This window comes from Megascapheus bottae, chromosome 2 (assembly GCF_031878675.1).
Source record: "Megascapheus bottae isolate mThoBot1 chromosome 2, mThoBot2.hap1, whole genome shotgun sequence".
NCBI lineage: Eukaryota > Metazoa > Chordata > Mammalia > Rodentia > Geomyidae > Megascapheus > Megascapheus bottae.
This window is the reverse complement of record NC_143510.1, coordinates 84,439,198-84,464,721: the sequence shown is the minus strand read 5'-3', so window position 1 is coordinate 84,464,721 and position 25,524 is coordinate 84,439,198. Positions and strand designations below refer to the sequence as shown.

General features: G+C 44.1%; 2 protein-coding genes and 1 long non-coding RNA gene across 4 annotated transcripts in view; 1 reads left to right on the top strand and 2 right to left on the bottom strand.

The window, feature by feature from the left end:
• The window catches only part of Aldh1l2 (aldehyde dehydrogenase 1 family member L2), a 45,549-nt gene extending 42,688 nt beyond the window's left edge, over positions 1–2,861 (top strand). For both annotated transcript variants that reach the window (XM_090328548.1, XM_090328550.1), the window contains 2 exons: positions 1,016–1,215; positions 2,583–2,861. In XM_090328548.1, the coding sequence (XP_090184674.1) occupies positions 1,016–1,215; positions 2,583–2,638 (256 nt within the window). In that variant the 3' untranslated portion in view covers positions 2,639–2,861. The remainder of the gene's footprint in view (positions 1–1,015; positions 1,216–2,582) is intronic.
• A 4,674-nt stretch (positions 2,862–7,535) lies between these two features.
• Nopchap1 (NOP protein chaperone 1) lies at positions 7,536–14,818 on the bottom strand. The gene is made up of 4 exons (XM_090328547.1): positions 14,667–14,818; positions 13,176–13,262; positions 10,618–10,754; positions 7,536–8,357 (listed from the first exon to the last, which is right to left on the bottom strand). The coding sequence occupies exons 1-4, from the start codon at positions 14,779–14,781 to the stop codon at positions 8,139–8,141; spliced, it is 558 nt and encodes a 185-aa protein (XP_090184673.1). The 5' UTR covers positions 14,782–14,818; the 3' UTR covers positions 7,536–8,138.
• Positions 14,819–14,977: 159 nt separating this feature from the next.
• On the bottom strand, positions 14,978–19,785 carry LOC150067449 (uncharacterized). Its single transcript, XR_016539635.1, has 3 exons — positions 19,724–19,785; positions 15,932–16,036; positions 14,978–15,182 (listed from the first exon to the last, which is right to left on the bottom strand). It is a non-coding gene; the product is annotated as an uncharacterized LOC150067449 (long non-coding RNA).
• Between the last annotated feature and the right edge of the window lie 5,739 nt (positions 19,786–25,524).

Sequence of the window (25,524 nt, the reverse complement as noted above, 5' to 3'; positions counted from 1 at the left end):
GTTAGGATTATAGGCGTGAGCCAAAAGTGCCTGGATATATTATCCTTTTATGAAACTGTATTCACTGTCATGTGATGACATAGCATCATAGTATGAAGAAATATCAGACATTATCTTTAATATAAAATATCCATAGTATGAAGGGAGGCATTATCCTTTGCTATTGGGACCCTCTGTCCTTCCATTTATGGAGAGTGAACCATGATTATATGACAAGTTAAATAAGCTCTGCACCCTGGCTATAGCTTTTATGGAGCACTTAATTGTGTTCAAGGCACTTTAGTTCATTGCATGCTCATTGATTTCCATTTATCACAGGGATAGATAATGTTCCTCCCAACAGCCTAGCTGGCCGCAAAGCCCTCTTTCAAACCCTGACACTGCCAACTGGTGGGATCCCTGAAAGGCTCCAGGGGAGGAAGAGGAGCTTGAGGGCAGTGGCTTATGCCTGTAATCCTAATTATGCAGACTGCCCAAATCTAAGGCTTGCTTTCAAATTCAGCACAGGCAAGAAAGTCTATGAGACTCTTATCTCCAATGATCTACCAAAAAGCTGGAAGTAGAGCTGTGGTTCAGGTGGTAGAGTACTAGCTTTGAGCAAAAAAGCTCAAGGACAGCACCCAAACCTTGAGTTCAAGTATTGCCCCCACAATGAAGGAACTGTATGCACAGAATCTGAAGAAATGAAAGAATAAAGAAACAAAACAGAAGCGATTCCCTGAACATTGAAGCGTGGGAGGTGTGACTGATAACCACTGAGGAAACCTGCAAAGATTTGGATTGGACTTTACAAGATGTTGCCTGGTGCATATGAAAAACTCCTTCTGGAGTTTCAATATTTCTGTAGGGCTTTCTTTCCACATAAGCCTGGAATGTTCCATTTATAAAAATCTAGACAGGTAGCAGTGAAGTTTTCCTGTTTCCAGCAGAGAGAAGAAACACTTGACAGCACAAAATGAGAATATTTTGCTTTACACATAATGAAATTCTGTGTCTTTCTGGACACATCTAACAGGGACATCGATGGTGTGTTGCAGCGAGCTAACAGCACAGAGTATGGCCTGGCCTCAGGGGTTTTCACAAGAGACATAAACAAAGCCATGTATGTGAGTGAAAAGCTGGAAGCAGGGACCGTTTTTATTAACACATACAACAAGACGGATGTGGCCGCCCCGTTTGGTGGGGTGAAGCAGTCTGGCTTTGGAAAAGACTTGGGTATGTATGGCTCTAGTTTGCTGTGACACACATCTATTGCAGCCCCATTACAGGAAAACTTGATGGGTTTCAGACAACACTTGGGAATTGTTTGGGCATTTCCTGTATGGCAGGTAGATCTAGACTTACCAGGGAAGCTGATGTTAAAAACTGTTCAAACCAGGTACTTGTAGCCTATAATCCTAGCTATTGAGAAAGCTGAAATATGAGACTGACAGAGCCAGCCTAGGCAGAAAGTCAAAGAGACTATTATCTCTGATTAGCAAAAATGATAGAGTAGAGATGTGGGTCAAATGGCAAAACACCAACCATGAGCGAAAAAGCTGAGCACAAGGCTCTGAATTCAAGCCCCAGTACCAAAAAAGGAAATTGTTCAATACTTTCATTAAACACAATGTGCAGAAAAAGTGCAATCTCCTTATTTTCGAAAGATTAATTCTAAGACTGGCAATGTACTGACTAAAATACGTTCAATTCTTTTTATCTTACATTCAGCATGAACTTGGCTTAGATTTTGATTTTGTTTGATATAGTATCATATAGCACAGATTGACGTTGAACTCATCATCCTTTGCCCCAGCCTTCCCAGTGCTGAGATGATAGACATTTTCCATCACAGTCAGCTTGGTTTAGATTCTTCTGAGCTAAATAGAACCAAGAAAGGAAAGTGGGTGGAGGCAGTGACTACTTTTACCACTGAAGAATCCTGGCCCTGGCTGCTTCGAAGGTTGAATCAACCTTGTAGGGGGTAGGGATTTGATAGCCTGGGAATTCAGAGTGTGTGCAAGCCTAAAATGTGATTTACTATAGCAGCAGGATTGGTACCTTTTAAGCAATAACTGTGAAAGGAACAAGCCACTGTCACAGTTACTCAAGGGGACAGATGTGCTGCCCATTGAGATTCCCAGAGTCACAAAGGCAGGGCAGTCTGGCTGTAGATCTTAAATCTTATTCTCCACAGTCCTGCCTTTTTCCACATATGAAAAGCTTGTGATTTATTGAAATTATAGTTGAGTGGTAGATTTCATTCATCTGGCATATAGTTCACATTTCCTGATGACTTTTCTCAATATATTGGCAACAATAAATGTGCTTCTTAGCCTGGCACTGGTGACTCATGCATGTAATTCTAGCTATTCAGGAGGCTTGCTTGAGACAGATTAGTACTCTACCACTTGATTGACAGCTTCACTTCTGGCTTTTTTGGATAGTTTATTGGAGATAAGAGTCTCATGGACTTTCCTGCCCAGAGTGGCTTCATACAGCAATCCTGAGATGCTGAGTAGCTAGAATGTACAGGCATGAACCATCAGCATTCTGCTATATCTGCCTTTGAACACAGTTAACAACTGTTCTTTTTGCCATAGGTGAGGAAGCGCTGAATGAATATCTCAAAACCAAGACTGTGACACTGGAGTATTAGAAACACCATCACCAGAAACTCTTGGCAGACAGCACGATTTCTCAGCAATCCAGATATGAAAAAAGCTTGGGTGTGCTAAGGAAGGATTTCTTTTTTTTTTTTTTTTTTTTGCACCATGAGGAAAAAAAATCACACCTAGACCATGAAGAAGGCCAGAGCCCTAGTCTGAGCATTTACTCATGTGCCTGAATACTTATTTGTTAAAGCACCTTTTATACCTGAATGTGCTTTTCTATAATTGGTTTTGACTGTTTTGTATCATCCACATTTCTAAAATATCAAGGTGCTTATTCCCTATCAACACTAATCTGTCCATGACTATGTGAAAATGTCTGTTCCATGCAGCTACTGCACAAAGTGCATTTATTACCACCTCTGTATGTGGACAGGTTTTAACCTCTGAACCATACATATGGTGATTAAAAAGAGTTTCTATAATTTTGTTTTCAAGACACGGTGTATCTGATAAGGAAATGTACAAGTAGCTCTTTTTGGTTTTTGTCTTTGGGGTAGGATACATCTTTGTGCCTGTGGTGTTATTAACCCACTATGACTGGTGATCAGCCCATGACCATTTCTGAGCATCTACCCACTACTTACAAGGTACTGTATTATATTAGGGGGATATAAACATTTAATGACATGATCTTTGGCGCCACATAACAGAAATCCTAGTAAATAGCCTTGAAAATGAAATTTATAATGTCCTAGCATAGCCTTTCATGGCTGACTTGGGTTTGTAGCACACTATCTAATTATCTCATCTCTGAGCCCTGACTTCCCTTTTGCATAAAATAGGACTAGCAATGCTTTCCTCCAGTTCTTAGCATGAGTCTTCAATGCAGTAACATGTAGAAAAGTGTCCTTCCTTGTATTTTGTCCATGGTAAATATCCAAAAATTAACTCTTTTCTATCATCACTATTTTTTTTAATGTTTTGAGATGGCTTAACTAGAGGGGAAAATTCCTTATTCCCTTTTCTGTAATCATCAGTTCTTAAATGGCTTTTTACACGGTTATAACATGATGTGTATCATGGCAGAATACTGAAAATGCTAAGCAATGCAAAAATAGCAGTGGCACTAGGAAAGGGGCCATTTTCTTTTCTTTTCCTTTCTTCCTTCTTTTTCTTTCCCTTCTTTTGTCTTCCATAGCACATCTGTTCTTTATTTCTTACCTATAGGTTCTGCTGCTCTCTAGCTGTGTGATGTTGAGCAAATTAATTACCTAATATCTTGTCTAGTGTGGTGTCTATAAAATGAAGACAAAAAAAAATCCCCTCTCATTGGGCACTGACAGAATTTAATGAGAAACCAAACATGAAGCACCTAACAAGCATCAGAATCAGCATTTAAGAAATTACAGCTGTCCTGCTCCCCGTGGTGCTTGCAGTTTCCAGTATGTGAAAAGGACTTTCTGAAAAACAGAAGCCTCCAGAAAATGCCCAGAGTAACTTATGTCAATCCTTCCTTTGAAGCAGAATTTCAGTGAGCATTCTTAGTTCTTTGACTATGAAAGAGCCTCCAAGGAATATTTACTTTGGAGATTAGAGGAAGGGAACACAGAATCAATAAGCAGCAATAACAAAACCAAAATACTTTCAAAGGAAAAAAAAAGTTTAACCCTGGACGGATCAAACCTGGTTTCACAGACCAACATTGCCTTATAAGCATTTTTTTTTTTTGGGGGGGGGGTCTAGTCCTGGACTTGAGCTCAGGACCTGAGCACTGTCCTTGGACTTTCTCAAGGCTAGAGCTCTACACTTGAGCCTCAGCACCACTTCTGTTTTTTTTTCTTTTTTCTATGAATGGAACCCCGGTCTTCGTGCATGCTAGGCAAGCACTCTATCACTAGGCTAGACTTCCAGCCCCTTATTAGCATTTTTTGAAATTAAACTATAGTTCTTTTTTCATCTGAAGTGCTAAATTGGAGTAGATATTGGGTTCAAAATGACAGTGCATATTTGAATAAAACGACAAAGCTCTTGTAAATAACCTACTTTTATTTTTTATTTTTTTGGCAGTCTATACTTCCCAAGAAGAGTTGTTAGAAGATGCATTCTTTTTCTTTTTTTTTTTTTTGGTTCTGGGGCCTGAACTTAGGGCCTGGATGCTGTCCCTGAACCTCTCTGTGTTCAAGGCTACTGCCCTACCTTTAGAGCCACAGTGCTACTTCCAGTTTTTGACTGGCTAATAGAAGATAAAGTGTCTCATGGGGATGTTTCTGCCCTGTTCTGCTTTGAACCACAATCTCAGATCTCAGCCTCCTGAGAGGCTAGGATTACTGGTATCTGGCTTCAGCCACCACTTTTAAACAAAGTATTTTAACTCATTCATGTAATTTGGGATATTTATCAAATTATTTACAGAATGGCAGACAAATACATAGTTCAGAGAGCTGGGACTGTAGCATAGTGGTAGAGTGCTTGCCTCGCATGCATGAAGCCCACAGAAAAAGCTGGAAGTGGCTGTGTGGCTCAAGTGGTTGAGTGCTAGCCTTGAGCAAAAAGTGTCGAAGGACAGTGCCCAGGCCCTGAGTTCAAGCCCCAGGACTGGCAAAAAAAAAAAAAAGTCTGAGGCAGGTAGAGATGCTCATAATCCTAGCTATTCAGGAGGCAGAGATCTGAGGACCAAAATACAAAGCCAGCCTGGAGCAGCTTTCTTCACTAGCTGACTTTTCTTCTCTCAGGTCTCTGCTTTGTTATTCTTTTTCCCCTCATACTGCATCATTAAGAGACTGGCTTTCTAAGAAATAAGAAAATAAAGCTGTCAAGGTAAACTGGGGTTAGAAGATATAAAAGGTGATGCCATTAGGGGGATAAGGTAGGAGGACTAATTTTCAGGCCAGCCTAGATGTATACCAAGCTAATGTTTAAACAACAACACCAAAAATATGTGGCACTGTGGCTCAAGTGGCAGAGTTGCTAGCCTTGAGTTGAAAAGCTCAGGGACAGTGCCCAGGCCCAGAGTTCAAGCCCCATGACAGAACAACAACAACAAAAAGTACATTAAAAGCTGAGCCTGGCTGGGAGCAGTGGCTCATGCCTGTAATCCTAGCTACTCAAGAGGCTGAAATCTGAGGATCAAGGTTCAAAGCCAGTCTGGACACAAAAGGACCTGAGACTCTTATCCCCAATTAACCCCTAGAAACAGGAAGTGAGGCTTGGCTCAAGGGTAGGGTGGTATCCTTGAGCTGGAGAGCTCAGTGACAACACCCAGGCCCAGGGGTAGGGTGATAGCCTTGAGCTGAAGAGCTCAGAGACAGTGCCCAGGCCAAGTTCAAGCCCCATGGCCCACACAAAACAAAACAAAACAAAAAAAATGAGACATTGTGTGCTAAAAGTGATTACTATTATATCCAAGTGGATTTTTTTCTCATTTTTTATTAAGTAGATTACAATTCCACAAATCAGGTATCATCAATACAATACACCTTGATCAATGTGACCCTTCCATCATTCTTCCCTAAGTTCCCCCTCCATCATTATCCTCAAGTTACATAGCACAGTTTACATAATGTACACTAAATACAATGACTGCATTTGCTCACCCTTCCACCCTCCATTCTTGTGCCCCACTCCTTCTGCCCCGTGGAGTAGAGGTCTTCTTGAGTGCTCTGCCACAGCTATACTTCTGGTTTTCTGGTGGTTAACTAGAGGTAAGAGTGACTTTCGGGCTGGGAGTTTGGCCTAGTGGTTAAAGTGCTTGCCTAGCATGCATGAAGACCCGGGTTCAATTCCTCGGTACCACATACATAGAAAAAAGCCGGAAATGGTGCTGAGGCTCAAGTGGTAGAGCTCTAGCCTTGAGAAAGTCCAAGGACAGTGCTCAGGCCCTGAGCTCAAGCCCAGGACTGGCAAAAAAAAAAAAAAGAGTCTGACTTTCCTGCCTTTTAAATTGAGATCCTAATCTCAGGCTAAGTAGATAGGATTACAGGTGTGAGTCACCAGCACCACTTGTTATTTACTTATTTTTATTTTTTTGGCAAGTCCTGGGGCTTGAACTTAGGGCTTAGGCACTGCCCAGAGCTCCATCATGCTAGGCAAGTACTGTACTATTAAGCCACATTCCTAGCCTTTGCTATCTACTTTTTAAATTAACATTATATCATGAGCACTATGCCAATAAACACATCTCTGCATATTTCCATGATGTCAATTCAGCTTCTCTTCTATTATTGGACATTTATATCTCTTTGTTTAGATTTATTTTAGAATTTGTTAATTTCTTTTCTCTAAATGTTACAATAAATTTTATATAATACACACACACATAGTATGGTGATATATACTTTTAATCCCAGCACTCAAGAGGCTGAGGCAGGAAGATCAATCCAATAACAGACTCAGCTATTAACAATAGTCCTATTTTCAACACTTGACAAGCTTCATGTAGGCAACTGGATGGAGGATTTTTAGTAGCTGAGCCAAAAAGTTTTGACCTGGAGTGGGATGGAGGTGAAGTAAGCTAAAGCACAGATAGGAAGATCAGTTTGAGGCCAGTGTGGGCAAATATTTGAGACTACTATTAAAAGCAATCTAAAAGCAAATGGTAGAGTGCTTGTCTCGCATGAGTGAGGCCCTGAGTTCAATCCCCAGTATCTCCAAAAATAAATAAAACACCATTTTTCTATCAAGTCCATGCCCATGCATCATATAGCTGCTGCCAAAGGCAGTGTAAATTTACCACAGAGCATTTTTCCAGCTCTAACTACAAGAGCATATATTATATATACTATATGCTTTATGTAATGCATATACTGATCAACCCCTCTTTGCAAAAAAGTATTTTTCTCGTAAAAAGTTGTGGGCATGGTGGTACACTCCTGTAATCCTAGTACACAGGAGGCTGAAGCAGGAAGGGCATAAATTCAAGGCCAACACAGGCTGTTGCGAGCAAGCAAGCAAAGAAGGAGAAGGAGAGAAAGGGGGAAGAACAAAGGGAAGTCGGGGGTGGTGGTGCCCATACCATGCTGCCTTTGGTTTCTCTGAGAAATAAAACATCCCCAATATTACATATTAAGTTAACAAAAGGCTATTATCCTGAAGTTGTCTCCAGTACTTCCAGTTCCTATGTAAAAAAAACCCACAACCTACCTCAGTACAGAAACAAACTTGAAAATTAAATTATGAGTGTATTTTTATACAAAATAGCTGGGTGTCAGCCCAACACAAACAGCTGAACTATGGCAATAACTGACTACAACTGATCAACCATGTCCAAATAAAGCAAGTGCCTGGCCATTACCAAGACTTTATTTATTTCCTTTTCAGCTGTAAGGACACGCTGCCCTCGATGCAGTCAAGCTTCCCAAACTCCTTTCCGTTCAGGGTGCTGCCAGGTCCACGAGTTCTTCTTTACTCAAAATAACCTCTATTAAAGTCAATTGGTTTAAAGTGTTCTTGAATGCAGAGGACCACAGCAACATAAAATGTGCAAATGCCAGGGAAGCACCACCCTTTTCACAGAATAAGCAGGAGTGTGGTACCTGGGTTTCCAAACTATTTCTTTTCTTTACTAGCCATACTGTCCAAAACTTCAATCTTGCCTTTCCCACCTCCTGAATTTGGAAGCTTAATGGTATCTATGCTGACTTCACAGGGGATGCTGTTATCCTCATCCTCCGACTCTGAACTGTCCTCAGAGGTGTCCTGTGAACTATCTTCTGAACTATCCTCTTCTTTGGAATCTGATTGATTCATCTCAAATAAGGCCACATCCTGTAAAAGGTACAAGATAAGAAATTTATTTCAGACCAGTTCTCTAAAAAGCTGTAGTAAAATAACACATGGATCAACCAAAATTCAAGATAAATTCTGAAGCATAGAGTTGAAAAATATCTTGAGTACAATGGCATTTTCATGATTTTAGTTACCAGGATCTATCATAATTACAAAACCAGCTTTGGTTTGGATGATTTCCATTTGCTAAAGTCTAAAAAATGGTCTCCTGCAGCCTAATTTTATAACCTGTATACATCAACTTTCATTCAACAAACATTAACGTAAGTCAGACAATACACTAGGTCTAACAAAATTAACAAAAACATCAGATCAAGCCAGGTGCTGGTGGCTCACACATGTAATCCTAGCTACTCAGGATGCTGAGATCTGAAGATTGTGGTTCACAGACAGCTCAGGCAAGAAAGTCCTGTGATGTGAGACTCTTACCTCCAATTAATTACCAAAAAGCTGAAGATCTAGCTGGCTCAAAGTGCAGAGCATTAGCCTTGAGCAGTCAGGGACAGTGTCCAGGCCTAGAGACCAAGCCCCAGGACCCCCTCTCCTCACCCCTGACACACACACACACAAAACGAGAACAAAATTATTCCATTCATTGAGTTTACACAAGCAGGGTCCAGCAAATGTATAACCTGCAGGTCAGATCACACCTGCCACTGCCTTTTGTTCAGCTATGAACTAAGAATGTTTTTTTTCTTCCTTCCTTCCTCCCCCCTTCTTCCCTCCCTACCTCCCTTCCTCCCTTCCTTTCTTCCTTCCTTCCTTCCTTCCTTCTTTCCTCCTCCCTTCGTCCCTCCTTCCTCCCTCTCTCTCTCCTTCCCTCCCTTCTTTCCTTTCTCAGTCCTGGGGCTTGAACTCAGGGCCTGGGCACTGTCCTTGGACACTTTTTACTCAAGGCTAGCGCTCTGCCACTTGAGCCACAGCACCATTTTCAGCTTTTTCTGAGTATGTGGTACCCAGGTAACGAACCCTGGGCGTTGTGCATGCTAGGCAAACACTCTACAGCTAGGTTATTCTCCCAACCTTGTTTTCTGTATTTTTAAGGACTAAAGCTGTAAGCAATCATAGTTAAAATAGGAAATTGTATGGAACTCAAATTTCAGTGACCATAAATTCTATAAGCAAAAACATACTATCAATGGCTACATCGACCATGAAGAGGTCAGCCACAGTCACTAAGGCCAACATGGCTTAAAAACCCCAAGAAGCTACCAGTTAGCTCTGACAGAAGACGCTTGCTGATCCCAGTTCTAGAAAGACAATAAACAACATAGTGTAGGGTCGGGAAAATAAACATGAAGTAGGGTAAGGGCATACCCTCAGGGAAGGTCTCTTGATAAAGAAACAACTGAAAACAGAGGAGACATGATGCAGAAATGTGGTTACATTCTGAGTGAGAAAATCACAAGGGGAAGACCTGAAACAATGACACTGGAGCCAGACAGTGATAACCAGAGAGGCTGTGTAGAAGACAAAAGGTCAGACAGGACAGGAGGCAGGATCATATGGACCCTTCACACACATCCTAAGAACAGACTCCAGGAAGAGGATGGAAGTAGGAAATTTGTTAGAAAATGCAATAGTTCAGGAGATACCAAAGTAACTTAGACCAAGAGAGGGAATTTCGGAAGTTATCCAAAGTGGTGAGATTGGAGACAGATTCCCAAGGCAAGCAAAGCTGCTCAGACTGGCTGTTGAATAAAATATTAATAACCTCAGTGTCAGCAAGACCCAGATACATGTTAAAGGAATGCTAAAGAAGGAAAATGAATATAAAATGAGTTAAGTTTCATAGGAAGCTTATGAAACCAGACTGCACTCATATTCAATGAATCAGATGGTGATTGCAGTTCTTTGCTGGCTTGGATGGAGGGGGGGGGAATCCATTTAGGACATTTAGTAAATGAATGTTTTCAAGATAATACATGTAATGTTTGACTTAGAAAAAGCTCTCCTGTTGCTTCCTAAAGCACCACCTAAAGGCCACCAAAGAGGCTTCTAAACCAGTAAGATCTTAACCCTAAGACACAGTAGATTTCTTTCTGCAGTACTGGAAACATGAGCTCTACAAAGAAAACTAATGCTTGGAGCAAATTGGAAAGGCTCTTGTTCTTTTTTAGTTTTTACTGCTGGGTTTTAGTTTTCTTTTTTAGACCCCCCTCACCTACCCACTGTTTAGGAGACAAGACACACTGATAACCTACAGAAATAAAAATGAAAATCAAGCATAGTTATTTACCATTTGTATAACATTTCCAAGAGTCCCATCGATATTTTCAATGTTGAAACGGCCAGGTGGAGCAACTGCCATTTCTTTCTGTAACTTTTCATTTGCCTGGGCCATCTGTGGGAGAAAGGTCTGTACTCGATCTAATACTACGGAGAAAAACATAGGAGATCAACATTTATGTTAGTAAACTATACAATCCAGACTTCCCTGCAAAACACTTCTAAACTGCAGTAACAACACAAATTCTTTCGGCTCTCTTCCACTTGACCATATGAATGAATCTCTACCCTCTGCTGATTTTTTTTTATGGTAGTGGGATGCCACCACATGTTTGGCAAGTGCTTGACCATTGAGTTATAACCCCAGACCATTTTCAGCACTCCTAAAGCAATATAACTCCACAATTCAGCAATTACTTCTCAAAACATTTTTCATGTTTCTTATACATCCCTAGAACTGTAAACGCTTAGAAGCAGGCATTCAAGAAGTACTAACTAAATAAAAAAGGTTGACAGCTTAATAGTTAAGTACAATAGGTTATGAAGCTTTATGGTAAGAATGATAAGGTCATCACACTTTTAATATTCCATTTTTATTATTAGAGTATTACTAGTATTATTACTAGCATTACTTTTTTATTACCAGCATACATTACTGGTACTCCCTCATTTTGACAATTCTATAGCTGCACACACAGTGTACTTTGCTAGTCCTGGGGCCTGAACTCAGGGCTTGGGTGCTGTGTCTGAGCTTAAAGCTTCTGTGTCTTTGTGCTTAAGGCTAGCATTTTACCACTTGAGTCATGGCACTACTTCCATATACAGTGTATTTTGAACAAGTATTATTCTCCTTTCTTAAATTCTCTTCCCCTTCCTCTTTTCCCTTGGTAGGATTATTAATAGAATCCATGTGTACCCCTAAGTTCCAGCAAGCAAATTAATTCGGTAATAATTGTTTTTGCCTGCCCAACATCCATTCCCCTTCGGAGAACATAATCTCAGTGCTCCTTTTTGCTTTGTTTTGTTGGGGTATCTTCAGTGAGTGTCTGGCTAGGTAGCCCAGGCTGCCTTTCACATCTATCTCAGCCTCGCAAGTGCTGAGACTATGGGAGTTCACCCCTCCTCCCACCTCCTTGCACTGAGCTTCCTTTTAGGCTTGGGTAACTTATTTCTCATCCCATACCTACTTACATTTTCCATAACCTTTCTTACTGCAGTTTGCTCTATGGACTACAAATGATACAATGCTCTTGTCAGTAAGTCATCAGTCTGAGACTTTTTCATTAAATTGTGGGGGAGAAATCTTCTTTCTCAGTGAATGACTGACTATGATGATGAAAGCTAAGCCTGGAGTTTCTGTAAAGTGGTTTTGGAGAGAGATGGCTCTGGAGGAAGTCACCACCTAGGAAAGCAGAGCTGAGACACACACAGCTGCCTGCCACCTTGATTGGCGGTGAGCACCTGGATGTAATGCTCTTGCCATTACTGCACCTTGGCTCTCTATTTCTATTAAAAATGAGCCATATATATAGATAGCTCTTTTTTCTTTTCTTCAAGCAATGTGAGCTGAGCTCCAGTCACTTCAATTAAAAGTCTAAGGAGGGGCTAGGAATATGGCTTTGTGGTAGAATGCTTGCCTACCATGCATGAGGCCCTGAGTTCGACTCCTCTGTACCACATAAACAGAAAAGGCCAGAAGTGGCGTTGTAACTCAAGAGGTAGAGTGCTAGTCTTGAGAAAAAGAAGCTTAGGAAAAAAAAAAAGAAGAAGAAGCTTAGGGAAAATGTCTAGGCCCTGAATTCAAGCCCCAAGACTGGTCAAAATAAAACCCAAAACAGTCTAAGAAACACTTTTTTTTTTTTTTTTTTTGCCAGTCCTAGGCTTGAGCTCAGGGCCTGAGCACTGTCCTTGGACTTTCTCAAGGCTAGAGCTCTACCACTTGAGCCTCAGCACAACTTCTGGCTTTTTTTCTATGTATGTGGTACCGAGGAATCAAACCCGGGTCTTCATGCATGCTAGGCAAGCACTCTACCACTAGGCTAAACTCCTGGCCCCTTAAATTAATCATTCTTAAAACTGCCATATTTTTTTCCTAATAAAAAACAAAAGTAAGGGGCTGGGAGTTTGGCCTGGTGGTAGAGTGTTTGCATAGTGTGCACAAAGACCCAGGTTCAATTCCTTAGTACCATATACAAAGAAAAAAGCTGGAAGTAGTTCTGTGGCTTATGTGGTAGAGCTCTAGCCTTGAGAAAGCCCAAGGACAGTGCTCAGGCCCTGAGTTCAAGGACTGGAAAAAAAAAAGTAAGCCAGGTGCCAGTGGCTCATACCTATAACCTTAGCTACTGAGGAAGCTAAGATCTGAGGATCACTATCCATAGCTAACCTGGCAGAACAGAACAAGAGACTCATCTCCAATTACTCACGGAAAAAGCCAGAAGTGACACTGTGACTCAAGTGGTAGAATGCTAGCCTTGAGCAGAAAGAGACTCAGGAACAGTGCCCAGGCCCTGAGTTCAAGCCCCATAACCAGCAAAAAAGAAAAAAAAAAAAAGAGCACAAGATACTTACATGGACTTCTCTCTATTCGAACTGTCTGAAGAGTAGAGGTCTTTCTGGGGTCAGGCTTTGAGTTGATGAGTAACCTCTCCCATATACCTGCAAACACACATACACTTAATTTACAATTGCAAACACACACACACACACACACACACACACACACACACACACACACAAACCAAGGGCACAAGCTTGGGCTGTAATTCAGTGGTAGGACAAGTACTTGCCTAGAATGTGTAGGGCCCTGGGTTTTATCCCAAGTACCAAATTTAAATTTAAAAAAGGGGGGGAGAGGGAATGGTCAACAAATCTCCTAAGACCTTAAGTCTTGCTATGCCCGATTCCACAGGATGAAAAAAAAAAAAAAAAAAAAAAGAGCGCTCCTAGTTTTAAGTCCAACATTTTGGTTATTTAGGTACATCCATTTCACCTTTCTCCAGTCCTTGGGATCTCTAAAAACAGGATTTTAGACAACTCAAGACTTTGCACATTGTTTCTTAAACCCAGAAACGCCCTTCAGCTACTCTGGAGGCTGAGATCTGAGGATCAAGGTTCAAAGCCAGCCAGGCACAAAAGGACCTTAGACTCTTAACTCCAATTAATCTCTAGAAAACGGAAGTGGGGCTTGGCTCAAGGACAGGGTGGTAGACCTGAGCTGAAGAGCTCAGGGACAGTGCCTTGACTGAGATCAAGCCCCATAACCCCCCCTCCCCCCAAAAAACAAACTCCTGTTCATCAAAGCACCACTGAAGAATCATCTATTCAATTCATGAATGGATTAGTATTAGGAGCAGACTCTGAAGCCATAAAGCTTAGAATCACATTCAACTTTTACCCCTTCCCAACCAGCCACAAGCGCTCCAGAAAGCTGTCTAACACACCTAGTCTCCAGTTTCCCTTCTTTTACAATACAGAGATAACAAAATCCTCTCCAAGGGGTGGGTGTGAGGACTGAATCTGTTCCTTCCTGGGCCCCAGAAAGCACACCTTAAGCTTTGGCTATCATGACCAAAACGCCTAAGGATGCTCAGGATGCTGAGACCTTTTCCTGGTGAGCAGCCACAGGCAAATTCTCTTGCATTTTCCTATCACAAAAATTCTATGTCTCAGACCCTCCATTCTCGCTGGAGAAAGTCCCACAGGGGAGCCGGGACTCAAACGGAGGATGTTAGATGCTCCATCCCAGAGTCTCCAATGCAGTGAAGACTTCCGGAAGCTAGAAGAGGGGGGTCTGGGTGTCAAGCATCGCGATCGTCTCCTTCCCCACTGCCCGCAAAGGGACCTCGCAGCCACCGAGGCCCCACGGCGTCCCCGGGCGCCCCAGCTCCGCGCGCCCGGGAAGCTCCCACCTGTGGGGCCCCGCCGCGTGGGTGCTCACGACCCGACAGAGCTCCGCCCTATGGGGTGTGGATGGGGGGGGGGGGCGGTGCACCGGGCCCAACCAAGAGCTGCCCCGCCGCGCATGCGCGCCCCGCGGCGCCGCCGCCACGGGGCCCTCACCTCCTCCGCCTTCGCTCCCCGCCGTCAACAGCTCTTTGGACACTGGGACCCTCGAGGAGCCCTGAGTGGACAGCGAACAGCTCGCGCCGGCCGCCAGGTCCCCTTGGATCTCCATGCTTCCCGACAGCGTGCAGGAAAGAGCCCGGATGCGAGGAAAGAGGTTCCGTCAGGGGGTGGGAGCAAGTCAGTGATTGGAGAAAAATCGGGGAGAGGGCGGGGCTTACGGAGAGAGGGGAGGGGCTAGCTCGAGAAAGGGCGGGGCGGGCGAGGGCCACACCCAGCTCAGAAAGGAAACTTTACTACACCTCCTCCTTTTACTGTTGATGGTGGTATCTGGAAAGAGTCAGGCTTCCTTTAGTTAAAACACATTTTTCTTAAACCAAACGTCCAACTTTTTACTCTGTTGATTGAAGGTTTCATTATGGTGCCCGTGTAGCACAGGCTGACCTCTGCTTGCAGAATTAATAAGGCAACATGCGTCCATCACTATGGTATGCATTGCAATAGCGTTGATGTCTGGCACGAAAAACATTAAATCTTTTTCAAAACTGGAAACAGTACCTACTAAACAACTCTCCATTTCTTTCTCCCTCAACCCCTGGAAACAGTCATTCTGCTGTCTATGAATTTGATTAGTTACATGTCAACAAGATCCCCTAAATAAGGGGACCTTCAAGTCTGGGCAGCTGCAAACTCTTTATCTGCCACTTGGGCAGCAACCATAAATCCTAGCCCACCGTGAAGACGTTCCTCGCTCACATGTCCACACCTAGGGTCCCACCTCCCAGCCCCTCCTAGCCCCTGTAGGTTATATAGGTCACCTCAGACAACAGCCAACACTTCTCATTTTGTGAGAACGGGTCTTGCCCATCCCTTTGCTGGCAGTAAATCTTTTATTTGTTCTTTGTGCCTGAATGTCTGAGCGGTTTCCTGGCAGAGCCTAACCCCATATACGTGGAATCATGTACTGCTTATGCCACTTAAAATATTCTCAAGGCTTACACATGCTGGTGCATGTGAATTTTCTCCTCCTCCCCCTCCCCCTTCCCCTCCCCTCCTCCTCCTCCTCTTTCTCTCCTCCTCCTCTTCTCCTCCTCCTCTTCTCCTCTTTCTCCTACTCTTCCACGCTGTTACTAGGCTTAAATTCAGCACCACATTCAAGGCTGATGTTCTACTACTTGAGCCACACTTTTACTTTTGGCTTCTTGCTGGTTAACTAGAGATAAGAGTCTCACTGATTTTTTCTGCAGTAGCTGGCTTCTTACCATTATCCTCAGATCTCAATCTCCTGAGTGGCTAGGATTACAGCCAGGAGCCACCGGTGCCCAGTATGCTTTGATATTCCGAAGTGTTATACTCATATTCAATGGCTGTTATGGAGAGAACAGAAAAGAGGACAGTAAGGGTAATGGGTACCAAGACATGTGAAAGGGTATCAATGTATGTGAATTAATGTACCTTCTGTCTGGCAAATATCATGTAACCCTTTTATTAATTACAATAAAAAAAAATTTAAAAATCGTATCTAAGGAAGAGAGCTGTTTGTGGGGACTGTGTTCATGTGCAGAGCAGTGAGCCCTCGTTGGATGGTCCCATTCCTTTTGCAGCCTAGCAACCCATTCTTTCATAGTTGAGACCCAAACTCCAAGAGCACCTATAAAGCCTTTCTCTTCCACCCCACATTCAACACATTAGCCAGTCCTGCATTATTCACTTCTATCCTCAAATGGATGAATCCATAGCCAGTTCCTATTTCCTATGCTGCCACTCTGTTTCGGGCCACTATCCCCTTACATGAATTATTAGAGAAGACATTTAATGGTTGGCCTATCCTTGGCTCCCTGTGTCAGCTTTCCACAGTGATTTCATAGAACTCAAAGCAGAGTTGGCCACATCCACTCAGATCCTTTCAGTGTATCTCAGAATCAAAGCCAAAAGCTTTCCTATGGCCTATCAGCCACTTTTATGATATACTTGCCACCATCTCACTGCAAACACACAGGACTCCTTAAGCTTGTGTGGGCTCCTTCTCCCTTACCCCCTCCCTCCCTCTCCTACTTCCCCTCTCTCTCTTATTTCTTACTTCCTCCCATACTCCCTGCCTTCCTTTCTTCCTCCCTTGTCTTCCTCCAGCTGGAGATTGAACTCAGGATTTCACACATGTTCAATAAAGTACTCTACTGCTAAACCATTCCACAAGACTCCTTTCAGTTCCCAGAACACAATACAAACACTTTTGTCAAGGGGCTTTGTGTTTGCTATATTTTCCCCACTGCCCTCTTGCTCTTTCTGCTCAAATTATCAGCCTTCCTAGATTACTCCAAATAAAACAGACTTCCTCTCAGCCTCCCTACCCCTGCCCTGAAACTGCCAGCTCCCTAACTGCTTTATTTGTTTCCATAGTAGCTATTGCCCTATAGTTACACAATACTTTTTTTTTACTTGCTTATTGTCTTTCCTCACTTGAACAGAATTCTGCTAGGCAGATGTTTATTTTAATCTCTACTGCATTCCAGAACAGACTAGGAGAACAACATTTAATTAAGTGCTCAATAAGTATTTGTAAGTGAATAAGTGATGACACTTACTTGGCCCACAAGAGTCACAATAACTACTTGCTTCCTGAATGCCCAAATGCATGTTGTAAATGCTTTCAGGAAGGACACTGATGGCAGGGATGGAGAGAGAATCTAGGATATATGTAGAACATTTGCTCTAAGGGCTGCATGCTACATGTCCTCTGACTGATACCTTTCTTTAATGCTTGGGGTGGGGAGTGCATTAGAGGATTTTATTTACTTTAAGTAGTTTACAGCATGGTGTGTGAGCCTCAGTGAACACCAGAAGCAGCTACAAAGATCCTTATTTACTGGTCTGAGGGAAGGCTTGGGCATTTGACTTTTTGTAACGTCTCTGTTCAAGGCTCAGAGTGGCCTTGAACTTACAATCCTCTCTTTGCCTCTTGAGTGTTGATATTACAGAAGTGTACTGTGGCTGGATGGAATTTGACTCTTGCTTTCTGCATATGAAAAATGGAGTTTTAATACCATCTTCATAGGGCATAATAATTAAGTCATCTTTGTTAAGTATCTCACACAGGAAATAGTACTCTTAAAGCTTAGAGATTATGTCCTTACAAGTAAGTCCTGTTACTTTCGCTTACTCTCTTATTGCTTGTTCTCTTGAAATTTAGCTTTGATGTTACTGTCCAAATATCTTAGCCAAGGGCATAGCTAGCTCAGTAACCAAGTGTTTACCTAGCATACATGAGACTCTAGGTTTGGTTTCCAGCAAAATACCCCCCCCCCTCTCTCTCTCTCTCTCTCCCTCCCTCCCTCCCTCCCTCCCTCCCTCCCTCCCTCTCTCTCTCTCTCTCTCTCTCTCTCTCTCTCTCTCTCTCTCTCTCTCTCTCTCTCTCTCTCATACACACACACACACACACACACACACACACACACACACACACAGAGTACATGAAATCTCAATCTAAATTTTTGCCAGTCCTGGCTTAAACTCAGGGCCGAGCACAGTCCTTGGGTTTTTCTCAAGGCTAGAGCTCCACCACTTGAGCCACAGTACCACTTCTGGCTTTTTCTATGTATGTGGTACATAGGAATTGAACCCAGGTATTTGTGCATGCTAGGCAAGCACTCTACTACTATGCCCAACTCCCAAACCCTCTCAATCTAAATTTTTTTTTCCAGTCCTGGGCTTGAGCTCAGGACCTGAGCACTGTCCTTGGACTTTCTCAAGGCTAGAGTTCTACCACGTGAACTTCAGCACCACTTCTGGCTTTTTTCTATGTATGTGGTACTGAGGAATTGAACCCTGGTCTTTGTGCATGCTAGGCAAGCACTCTACCACTAGGCCAAACTCCCAGCCCTCAATCTAAACTTTTACATTTATTTTCATATTGATGTTCTATATACTCAGAGCAAGTAGTGGTGGCTCACAACTGTAACCCTAACTACTCAAGAGGCTGAGATCTAATGATTGCAGTTCAAAACCAGCCTAGACAAGAAAGTTTGTGAGACTTTTACTTCCAAATATCCAGCCCTCCCTCAAATAAAAGCTGAGGCTTAAGTGGTAGAGTGCTAGCTTTGAGAGAAAAGCCCATGGACAGTGCCCAACCCAGGCCCTGAGTTTAAGAACTAGAGCCAGCACCAAATATAGTTTGGTTGATATCAAATTCAGTATATCTACAACAACTCCAGCTGGGCACCTGGGGCGCTCATGTGTAATCCTAGCTACTCAGGAGGCTGAGATCTGAGGATTGAGATTGGAAGACAGCTCAGGCAAGCAAGTTCATGAGACTCTTATATCCAGTTAACCACCAAAAAGCCAGAAGTGCAGGTTTTGCTTTGAGCAAAAGAGCTAAGGAGTAGTGACCAGGCCCTGCATTTAAACCCCAGTACTGGCATGCATGTGCATACACATATAGCAACTCAAAATTGTCCTCTTCTGACCTCCTCCTTGTGAACTGAGTTTCTCTGATGTTTCATCAGTATTGAAGCTTTTGCAGGCTACTTGACCTGACTGACTAGAACACTGTTATTGTGGAGAGGTGGAATGTGGTCGGTCAAAGGCCAAAATTATCTTGGGCTATTGAAGGCCATTTAATAGCCAATTAGCTTGGCTTTTGTATCTGACCTCACTTTTTTCTGATAAGGTTCTGAGGGTGTCTGTAAGTATACCAGACCTCTTGCCTCCATTAAGTCCAAGAATTCCATATCAGAAAGATTTCTGCCCCTTGCTAGAGCCGGCCTATCTGATGTACCCACCAGTATAATTGTATTGATTTATGACTTCCACTCTGTGATTATAAAAATTCATTTGACCTTATCCATGGTGAAACATGACAATGAGGATAACTTGACCCTTTGTTCCCTGGGCTAAGTGTCAATCATATTTGGCTCAAAGTAAATATTATCTTAATTGCTTTAAAGAAGAATCATTGCCATCCAACAATTCAGAAAGTGGCATGAACTGAAGAAACTCAGGAGTCATTTTGACACCGTTTCCCCTTTACAGTCACACATAGAATCAAGCCCTCTAACCTTGATCTGTTTCTTCCATCCATGAACTTCTCATCTCTTTCACCTGCAAAACAGTCCTCCCATACCCCTCCTAGCAGGTCCTTCCTCATCCATTTTCTACATCACCATCAGAATTATCCCTACAAGTGCCACTGTGATCATGATCAGCTGGGCCCTTGACAACTTGTCTTTAGGAATAAGTTCAAAAAGTCCTCAGTTTGATCTCCAAGGATCCTGTCCCTCAACCAATTCAGAGCTAGCCATTCAGTCTAACCTCAGTGGTCTTTACCCAAGGCCTTGACAGGCAGAGCCCTTCGCTTCCCAAGGGCCTTGGAACTAGTTTCTGAAGCCAAGTGTACTCCCCCTTCTTTTGTTGCCTGCCCAACTCCCCTGTTCATCCAGGCTGAGATAAAATGTCACTTCCTCAAGGAGATATATATTTTTTTAGCCCAGAGCACACAGGTTTCTTTGTTACATGCTTTCATAATTCTCAGGCTTTTGTTTCCTCTTCAAACAATCACCACAATGACTATTTACAGTAATCCTCAGTTCTATGCCCTTGCTTCACATTTGAAATTGACAGCTATCAAGCAGAAGATGAAGTTGTGATGCCATTGTTGTTACCTTCACACATCAGGTTCAGAGGGCAAGAGGGTCTTCCTTCACTTGACGCCAACTTGAGTTTTTTTCAGACTCACTGGAAGCTGTCTATCTCAGAAATACATACCATGGGTTGGAAAGAAAGTAGAAAGTTGTCATATGCCGATTTATTGAAATGAAGAGCAGTTGAAAAAGCAATGTCAGATAAAAAGTGAGTGCAGAATTTTCAAAACTCATAGAGGTTTATTTCCCCTGTGTGTGCTTTGTATAGAAATCCTGAAAGACTACATGGCCCAGGGGAGGGATACCTATCTAGTGGAATTACTAATTACTTTCTAGAGTATGTAGTTCAAAACATTAATAAAAATAAAGACCATCTGGAAATACAGTGAGAGCACTGCTTCCCCATGTCAAAGGACAAAAGCATATCAATTTTGACAGGCTTTACTTTTTTTTTTTTTTTGCCAGTCCTGGGCTTGAGCTCAGGGCCTGAGCCCTGTCCTTGGACTTTCTCAAGGCTAGAGCTCTACCACTTGAGCCTCAGCACCACTTCCGGCTTTTTCTCTATGTATGTGGTACCGAGGAATCGAACCCGGGTCTTCATGCATGCTAGGCAAGCACTTTAACCACTAGGCCAAACTCCCGGCCCCAGGCTTTACTTTTTTATTCTAAAACTGGGCAATACTTAATTCCATAAAACAGAATGAGTATTTGAATGAGCCCATCGGAGCAGCATTCTCTTTGTAGGCACAAAAGGGTTGAAGAAAGCAGAAACAAGGAATAAAAAGCTCATTTCATAGTGACTTGCCATGCAAGACAGAGACAGGGAAATAGAAAAATAGAAAAATAATAGATCAGTCCAAGTCAGGTTATGTTGTTTTGTCTAAGGACTGAGGTAAAGGTTATTTTTATGGTCATAATAATTGAAACTAACCTATTTCTGGTGAGAGTATATAAACAATTCAGTTTGGGCTTGGTGACATGAAACTTTATGATTTACTCCATTTTGATTTCTAGCCAGCTGGGTGGCCTAGCACAGGAACATGTCCCAAACAAGGATCTGTTACTTTTATTTATCACCCATATTCTTTGCAATTATGCTTTAATTCCTAAAGGTGTTTAAAAAAATCTTTAAAACAACAACAAAAAAGTATTCTGTAAAACAATACTAACCAGGCATAGTGGTTCATACCTATGGCAAAAGTAGAAGACTCTGCCTCAAAAACAAGCCTGATATAGTGGTGCAGTAGTACAGGTTTGTGGTCCTAGCTACTCCAGAGGCAGAGGTAGGAGGATTATATGGAAAGTAGAGGGCATACCTGGTAAATAAATTAAAAGCAGAAAGAATAGGGGAATGGTTCAGGTGAGGGAGAAAGACAAGAGTTCAATTCTTAACACTGCCCCCAAAATTCAAAATAAGAAATGACAGGCTAGGCTATTAAAAAATATTACCATAGCCAAGTATGGGTGGCTCAAGCCTGTAATCCTAACTACACAAGAGGCTGAGATCTGAAGATCATGGTTCCAAGCTAGCCTAGGCAAGAAAGTCTGACTTTTTTTTCTGCCTATCCTGAGCTTGAATTCAGGGCCTGAGAAGTGTCCCTGAGCTTCTTTTTCTTAGGGCTAACACTCCACCACTAGAGTCACAGGTCCCTCTCCTGGCTTTTTCTGTTCATGAAGCACTGAGGAATGGAACCCAGGGCTTCATGCATACCAAGCAAGCACTCCACCATTAACACATTCCCAGCCCGGAGAGACTGACTCTTATTTCCAATTAACCACCAAAAAGCCGGAAGTGAACCTGTGGCTCAAGTGGTATAGCAGTAGACTTGAGTACAAAGGCTCAGGGAGGCACCCAGGCCCGGAGTTCAAGCCCTAGGAAGGACATGGACAGACAGACAAACGGACAGACAGACAAACAGAGAGACAGACAGACAGACACATGCACACACACACACACACACACACACACACACACACAGTGTGCAGTAGTGACTGCAAAAGCACCAGTCATCCTGAAGGTAAAAGCACAAAGACTCATGGGAAACAAGACAAAAAGTTGGGAGTTTAAACATATGCTACTGTCCATCACTCAAAAAGCTGCAGCTAAATCACTGCTATCACTTAGAATTGGTGGAAGCTTTGATTTTCCAGGCACAGTATAGTCAGGGGTGTAATTTGTGTTGCTGTGGATCCCAGGCTAGGCTTCAGATCATGGTCCTCTGGCCTCAGCCTCCTCAGGAATTTGATTACGGGCTTGCACTAACCAGGTCCTCCGGCAGTGTGATTTTAAAAATGAGCTTCTCAGAGTTAACTGACTGAGGACGCACATCTTTGTTTTGTTCACTGGACTATCCATGGGCGTGTCCCATTTCTCAATAGCACACAGAGCAAAATAAATGGTCGTGAATCACATATAAATGCTCAATAAATGGTCATTAAATGAGCCCTCGGTTCGCCATTGCAAAAATTAGCTCAATTTCACCTAGATTTTAAAAAGCAAGTGCAGGCAAATCCAAAGGCTGTCCGCTCCGGCCACCTCCGGGGGCCGGAGCGCAGGGCGGGTCCCACCCCTCTCGTCCCCCTGGGAAGGCGCCAGGGGCTGACCTCAAACCCCATCCATTTCTGCCTCGGACCTCAGCACAGGCACGGACCACGCTGCACACAGCCAGGCAGAAAAGCACGCCCAGATTCACAGGTGGCTGGGTTTTAATTACAGTCTGCAAGAAACCCGAGCCCCGCGAGGCAGGGGCTCTCGGCCGCCCAGCAGAACCGTGAGTCACGGAGAAGGCGGTTCGGAAACCGGAATGAACGAAGTGGCTGCGCTGGGTGGGTGCGCAACAGGGTTGCCCAAGAAGGCCCTGATTCGCCTCTCCGGGGCAGCCCGTGGTCAACCCACCAGTTCCCCTGCCCAGGTGCGGCCACGAGTCCCGGCGGAGCTGCACAGGCGACCCAGGTCGCCACGAGGTCAGCCACATCATCAGTGCTGGCTCACTACTGCAGCAGGAGCGCCCCCGTGTGCGCCTGCGCGAGGGGGCGGGCCTATGCGGGGCGAGAGGCGTGCGCGAGAGGGCGGGGCTGAACGCGTGCGCGAAGGGGCGGGGCGGGGCGGGGCGGGGCGGGACCCGGGAGAGCGGCCTGAGGCGCCGGCCGGCTGTCAGCTCCCGGCGGCTGCAGCGAGGAGGCGCGCGAGCCAGACGCAGTCCGGGGGCCGGAGTGGCCGCCAGTCCCGCCGCCGGTGCGGAGACTAGGTGAATACCCCTCCCAATCCCTCTCGGCCCCTTTCTCCCCACCCACAGCCTCCGCCCGCGCTCCTTCCGGGCTAGTGGTCGCTGAGGGAAAGTGTGGGCTGCGGCCGCGGCGCGGGGTACCGGCGCATCCCAGGTGTCGGGGCGGGGGAAAGGAGAAGGTGAGGCGGAGACCACCGGGCGCTGGAGGGGGGAGGTCGCGGGGACATCCGCGTGATGGATGGGGTTCGCCCGAGTCCCAGCGCGGGCGGGACGCCGGGACTCACGCCAGCCGCCGTGGACCCGCCGCCGCCCCCGGGCCTGGACCGAGCTGGGCGCGGGCGGCGGGGCGGGGGGGGGGGTCGGAGCGGGCCGCGCCTCGCGCTGTGGCCGGGTGAGGGGTGGAAGGTGGGCTCGGATGCGGATGACGCCAGCTCCGGCACACCGGATTCCTGCTCGGGGACTCCGCTTTGCCCCGTCACCGTGTCACCGTGGTCTGCCATCCTTGGCTTTATTGGATGTGCAGTCTTCGCTCAAAACCATCAGCGTTCATTGATGGAAAGAGATGGCACGGAATCGCGGGTCATGTTACTTAGGCATTATCTTTCTGTGCGTATGATAACAGCCATGCCATCTCTTTCTAAATGGATTTTTTAAAAATTGAAATATACATCATGTCCCCGAGCAACGCATCCCTTTCCAAGTGTGGCTTTTAGTTTATTCCTGAAGTTTTGCAACTACCATTGCCACCCGGAACATTTTCATCACCAAGAAACCAAAGCCTGTTCCCGTTACTAGTCTCTACTCTTTTCCCCGGGCCCCACCCCCTTGGCAACCACTACTTTCTGTTTCTCTGAGTTTGCCTACTGTGCACATTTCACATAAATGGAATCATACAGTATGTAGCCTTTCGTGTCTTACTTCTTTCACGAAGCTTCATGTTTTCAAGCTTCATTCAGTGTTGTATTCGTAATTTTATTTTCGTGCAACTCAATGACATTCTGTGTCCCACAGCAGTACGTTGTGTCTGTCCATCCTTCCATCCGTTCATAGCCACGGCATTGTTGTTCGCTTCTTGGCCGTTGAATATAATATCACTGTGAAGCATTGGTGGGCATATGTTTTTAGTGCTCTTGGGCATCGTCTGAGGAGTGGAGCAACTCAAAATTTGACTTTTTGAAAAACATCTAGACTTTTCCAAGGCAGGTGCACCATTGTACATCCCACCAAACAATGGAAGAGGGTTTAATTTTCCTCCACTTTTCCACCCCTTCTTCTTCCCTTCTCTTTCTTCCTTCCCTTCTCTCCCTTCCCTTTATTTCCCTTTACTTCTCCCTGTCTTCCTTCTGTTCTCAAGCTACTCTTCCTCCTCCTTTCCTTTCCCCTTCATCTTTCTGTCCCTCTTTCTCTTCCTTGTGTTCTCTTTCTTTTCTTGTACTCAGGACCTGGTATTTTCTAGACTAATAATCTGTGTTCTCTCTCTCTCTCTCTCTCTCTCTCTCTCTCTCTCTCTCTCTCTCTCTCTCTCTCTCTCTCTCTCTCTCTCTTTTTTCGTTGAGATTTTACGACTTTCTTTCTTTCTTTTTTTGTTGGTCATGGGCCTTGAACTCTAGTCCTGGGCCCTGTGTCCCTGAGCTCTTCAGCTGAAAGCTAGCGCCCTACCACTTTGAGCCACTGTGCCACTTTCAGACTTTGTGCCCAGGCTGGCTTTGAACCACAATCCTCAGATCTCAGCCTCCTGAGTAGCTAGGCTCACACGTGTGAGCTACTGGCACCCATCTATGTTGTTTTCTACTGCATGTCTTTTATTCTAGCCATTTTAATGGTACAATTGTTATCTCTTTGTAGTTTCAGTCTTCATTTCTTTCTTTTTTTTGCCAGTCCTGGGCTTGAGCTCAGGACCTGAGTACTGTCCTTGGGCTTTCTCAAGGCTAGAGCTCTACCATTTGAGCCACAACACCACTTCTGACTTTTTCTGTGTAGGTGCAGAGGAAT

Coding starts and splice junctions, on each gene's coding strand:
- Nopchap1 (XM_090328547.1), bottom strand. CDS start 14,781: ATGGAGATCCAAGGGGACCTGGCGGCCGGCGCGAGCTGTTCGCTGTCC. Junction 13,263..14,666: donor GGGGAGCGAAGGCGGAGGAG/GTGAGGGCCCCG, acceptor GTGTGTTTGCAG/GTATATGGGAGAGGTTACTC. Junction 8,358..10,617: donor TTGGAAATGTTATACAAATG/GTAAATAACTAT, acceptor TACCTTTTACAG/GATGTGGCCTTATTTGAGAT.